Source organism: Castor canadensis, chromosome 8, assembly GCF_047511655.1.
Source record: "Castor canadensis chromosome 8, mCasCan1.hap1v2, whole genome shotgun sequence".
Classification (NCBI taxonomy): domain Eukaryota; kingdom Metazoa; phylum Chordata; class Mammalia; order Rodentia; family Castoridae; genus Castor; species Castor canadensis.
This window is the reverse complement of record NC_133393.1, coordinates 150,704,494-150,709,778: the sequence shown is the minus strand read 5'-3', so window position 1 is coordinate 150,709,778 and position 5,285 is coordinate 150,704,494. Positions and strand designations below refer to the sequence as shown.

Below are 5,285 nucleotides of genomic sequence, written 5' to 3'. Positions count from 1 at the left end.
TTGATATTGATTGCCCCCTTTGTTAGCTCATATTCTTTTTGTCTGCAGTGCTCATCTGTACTGGGCATAGTATATTAAGTACCATTAACAAGGAACCCTAAAAACGCATTTGCCTAAGTTACCCAGAGGTCTGTTTGTGGGTCTAAAGGGTTACTTTGGTGCTCATGTAACGACCTGAGGAAAACTGAGGTGGTTAGGGAATTCACACATTTCATTCCTACCCCTTTGGTCGGGTTTTTGGAAGCGAGGAAACAATTTTAAAATACTCAAACGTCACAATTTCAGAGAGTATTTCCATGGAACTGATGTAGCGCCAGGTATGGTGGTGGTTTCCTGTAATCCTAACACTTGGGAGACAAAGAGGATAGAGTCCCAGGTCAAGATGTGCCACCTACTTCGCCGAACCTTGTTTCCAAAACAAAGCTGATGCAGCTATGTCTTTTTTTTCCTATGTAATCTGATTACATGGTTTCCCTCCCCACCCTCACTTTTTTTGGTTTTTTTTTTTTTTTTTTTTTTTTTGGTTTTTCTTCGCAGTACAGATGGAACCAGGGCACTGTGCATGCTAAGCAAGTGCAGTACCACTGAGCTATGCTCCAGCCTTTGACAATTATTTTGTAGTGTTTTCAGTAGCAGAGAAACGAAAGTTGGACATGTCACCAGCATATCTTGTGGAAAGAAGTGTTGAAAAGGCTAGTAGGGTTTCCGAGATTCCCAGTTTTAAGGCAGTGGGCGTGAATTGTGACTGATTAGGTCTCCAGAATGGAAAGAACTGTCAGACACCAGCCTGGACTGACGTTGGTGGGGTGCAACCGCTGGGTCTGCCCCACCCCCGTCACGCTGGTGGCCAATCAGTTTCAAGGGGCGTGCCCAGGTGCTAGCCACTTCCCCCCCGCAGCTCTCGGGATAGGAGGGCTCTCTGCGACCCGGAAGTGACTCTAGAGGAGGCGGGTAGGCCTGTGGGTGGAGCTTGACACTGCTGCGTGACCTCTTCCTCACTGCACATCGTGTGGCATTTGGAGGAAAAGTGTAGTTTGGTCTGCGGGAGGCCGCACCAATGTCCTCCGTGCTGTCCTACGAAAGCCTGGTCCACGCCGTGGCCGGAGCCGTGGTGAGGCGGGGTCTTCACGCCCGGGCTTCAATGGGTGTGGGGCTTTGCAGGGTCCGTCCCGGGACATGGCGGGGGGATGGGCGTGAGAGGGCGGATGGTGGTTTGGGTTTGTCAGGACTGCTGGACGCAGAGGAATGGGCAAGAAGGGAAAGTTGCCTGAAGAACTTGCGGTGAGGGCCGACACCCACCGCTGCCCACTCCTTCCCCCTGGCTGTCTCTTTGGTCTCCTAGACACTAGGAAAAATGGACGACAGCCAGAAATATCCAGGGGGTCGGGAGCAAGGTAATTTCTGTCCGGTTGGTCACCCCCGACGACGTCCCCTTGTACGCACAGATTTTGCCTAACTGAGCCTGAGGAGCCACCACCCCGGCTTTATTTTTATTAATCAGTCAAGATCAGCGTTGCTTGGTTCTTGGACTTGTGGACGTCTACGCTGCATTCGACACCCCTTCCTTTTCCCTGAAAGTTCCCATTCTTAGCTTGAGTAGCCTTCCTCTTCTGGCTCCGCCTCTTCCTCTTACTGTCCTTCTGATAGCCTTCACTAGCTGTCAACACACGCCTTAGCATTTAGAAGCACTGTGACTTCTGCGAACATTACCCAGTTCTCTCCTTTTGGCCTCCAGAAACTACACTGGCCGCTCTCGTTTTGTGTAGACTAATCTGAGTTGAACCTCAATTCCATCATTTGTTAACTAGGTGACCTGAAACACCACACTTTTCCAATCTGTAAAATGGGAGAAACGATACCTTCCTCACACAGTTTTATTTTGAGAATTAGATGACACAATATTTCATGAATGTGCTGGACATATACGGTGGCCCAGATCTGTAATATCCGCTACTCGGGAGGTGGAGGCAGGAGGTTCTCAAGGTTGAGAACAAAATAAAGGGCTGGAGGTGTGGCTCAAGTGATGAGTGCTCTTTGCTTGAGGCACTGGGTTCCATCCCCACTACTAATAAAAAAGAAGGTCCTTTATTCAGTTCAGTTCATCTAGAAAGGCATTACAGCCAATGTAAAGGCACTGAAATAGAAGCTTGCTTGACATGCTTTCATACGGCCATGGAGGCCAGTGTGTTGGAGTGGAAATACAAATAAAGTTGCCAACTTACATTGTAAACCTGATCACCTTGGCTGCTCTGTTGAGAGTAGAGTGTAAGAGAATGAGAGACAGTTGTCAGGCAAGAGGTGAGGTGGCTTGCACTAGGGAGGTTGGTAGGAGTAGTGAGAAAAGATCATTAACCTGGAATATATTTACAAGATAGAAGAATCACCAGGGTTTGGTGATTGATTTAAGTGGGGGTGTAGCAGAATGAGATTTAGTTGGCTTCAGCAACTGCAAGGAACATGTACTGACATGGCAATGGACTGTGAAGGAACAGATCTGGGGGAAAAGAGCTTGGTTTTGAATAGTTTGAAAATGCCTGAGAGTAGTCATAAGACTAAATGTTAATTTACCAGGGCAGTAAGCATGGACTAAGAGAAAATCCCAGTGACTGAACTGTGAAGAAGGTTAACATTGAGAGGTTGAAGAAATGAGATTGCAGTGCAGGACACTAAGGAAAGACCAGTACAGTAGGAGGAAAACAAAAAGTGTAGTGTTCTGAAAGGCTCAGGAAGAAAGCGTTCAAGGAAGAAGGGTGTAGACCAGCTGGGTCAGATGCTTTTGTTTTGACCAGTTTTGGTGGAGTGGTGGGCCAAATAGTTGGAGTGCAACTAGGAGAGAATGAGAAGATGGGAAATGCTTGTTTTCTTTCTCTCTCTCTGTCTCTCTTTCTCATTAATGATATTCATTCAACACATGCTTATTTATGTATTTATTCTGTTTGTTGTGTTTTGTATTTTGAGGCAGGATCTCATTATTTGCCCAGGCTAGCCTCAAACTCATGATCCTTCTACCTCAGCCTCCTGAGTGCTGGGATTACAAGTGTATAACAGCATGTCCAGCTGCTTTGTATCCCGGCTGCTTTATGGGTTTTTTTTGTATATTCTTTTGACCTATCACACTGACCTGGTTCACAAACTCATTTTGCAAACCTATATAATAAGGTTGAATCACATGAGTCCTAACTTTCTTTTGGTTGCTACAAAAGGAAAAATTGTACCACAAATATACAACTAGCTTAATGAGAAAAATAACATTGCTTTTAATGGTATAATATTGTAGTGATGACTGATGTTTAATTAAGTCTCCTTAGTGTAATGTTCAACCAAAGCTGAGGTAAACATGGAGAGTCAGCATAGTATAGTTGGTTAAGAGCACTTGAGTGCCCTCTTGAGCCAGGCAACCTGGGTTAGAACCTGGCTGTGCCTCTCACTTGCTGTGTGACCTTGGTGTTGCTGCCCGGAATACTTGCTTCTGCCCAAAGGGTTGTTGATTTATAATGTTTGAATTGGCATATCAGGATTCTTTGTTCAGTTCTTTACAGGTTTTACATTGTCAAACATCAAGCGTGATGTTATGAAAATACACACTTCTTTCCTCTCCCCCCGCCCCCCGCCCTGCAGTGCTGGGAATCACTGCCTAGCACATGCTAAGCACACACTCTACCATAGAACTAGGCCCCTGTCCCAATATATACACATTTTAAAAATCAAATTATTGGTTTTAAAAGTTCTGTGGAAGACCTTGGGATAATTGCAGATACCTTGAATCTCAGCACAAGAACTATATTGCTTCAGGAAAATGTTGACTGCAATTAGTGACCTTTTCTTTTTTTGATACAGGGTTTGCTACATAACTCGTACTGGCCTCAGACTCACTATGTGGTCCAGGCTGGCCTTGATCCTCCTGCTTCAGCCCTTTGAGTGCTGGGATTATAGGTGTGTACCCCATGCCTGACTCAACTAATGACTATATGATTCAGTCAGTACCCTCATATGTAAAGAATTCCCAGAAGTTAAAATAAAATTAGATTTACAATTTTATATTTTTGGTTCTCATTAGATTATCTTTAAAGATTTCACCTGTAGAAATGTACACTTAAAAGCTGTTGGAGTGGCTCAAGTGGTAGAGTGTCTGCCTAGCAAGCCTAGTAAGCATGAGGGTCTGAGTGCAAACCCCAGTACTGCCAAAAAAAAAAGTACATTTGTAAGTAAAAGATTTTCTTAATCTAGAACTTGAAAAGAATTGTTTGTGTTAAAGTTGATCAGATAAAGTATTTGTCAGAATATGGGTGTTACCTTCCTCTTTCTATTCACTCTGTGTTTGTATAAAAATAAGGCATAAGTAGATTCTTGTTTACATTACTGTTACAGAGCTTCATATCATGGGGTTTATGTTTATTTTTGGTGTATTGGCTTTGGTTGTGGTCAATTAGTTGTGAACACCACTGCTCTGGGACCAGCCTTGCTTTGGAATATAAAGCATACTCTATGTGTATCAGTTAGGGTTCTTTGGTTGCAAACTGGAGATGATTTAAACAAACAGGTTTGTTGGAAGACTGTTTGGGAGCTCCCTAGAAAGCTGAAGTAGATTTCTAAAAACAGTCACTGAAAAGCCTTTGTTGGACACCACCACTTGAAATCAGTGGACTTTTTCTACATTCTTTCTGCCCTTAAAACATTCCACTCAAGATTCAAAGTTTAGCCAGTGGCTCACACCTGTAATCCTAGCTACTTAGGGGACTGAAATCAGTAGGATTATGGTTCAAAGTCAGCCCTAGCAAATAGTTCACAAACCCCTTCTCGACCAGTAGCTGGGTGTGCGCCTCTCATCCATCTCAGCTACAATGGGAAGCAGAAAACAGGATTGTTGTCCAGGCCACTGGGCAAAAAGTGAGACCCTTCCCCCAAAATAACCAGAACAAAAAGAACTGGAGGCATGACTCAAGAGGCAGAGCACCCCCTACCAAGTACAAAGCCCTGAGTTCAAACCCCAATACTGCCCCCCACCCCAAAAAAAGAGAAGACTCAAAATCCTGGTAAAATTCCTGTTAACAGTACTTAAGGTCATATGCCCAACCCTTGACTTGTTATATCTCTTGAAACAGGTGTGAAAGGAAGGATCTGTTAGAAGGAACCTTCTACTAGCAGGGGCCTCTTCATCTGCTATAGTAGAGGGTAGGCCCCAGTTTTTTATCCTACTAAGATTGTACATAGTGGGATAAGGTAATTCTAAAAGAAAATCAGTTATGTCCTTAGGAAAAGAGTGATACTTTGTGGCCCCAAATATC

The 5,285-nt window shown here is 44.1% G+C and overlaps 1 protein-coding gene across 5 annotated transcripts in view; it reads left to right on the top strand.

Annotated features, from left to right (window-relative positions):
- Positions 1-945: 945 nt before the first annotated feature.
- Positions 946-5,285, top strand: part of Slc25a17 (solute carrier family 25 member 17) — a 44,517-nt gene continuing 40,177 nt past the window's right edge. For 3 of the 5 annotated variants that reach the window (XM_074084558.1, XM_020164473.2, XM_020164472.2), the window contains exons 1-2: positions 956-1,111; positions 3,838-3,933. Coding sequence is in view for 2 of the 5 variants with exons in the window: in XM_020164469.2 (XP_020020058.1) it covers positions 1,058-1,111 (54 nt within the window). In the remaining 3 variants the exon portion in view is untranslated. Of the gene's footprint in view, positions 1,112-3,837; positions 3,934-5,285 lie in introns of all 5 variants that reach the window. The other 2 variants (XM_020164469.2, XM_020164470.2) reach the window with 2 other exon arrangements.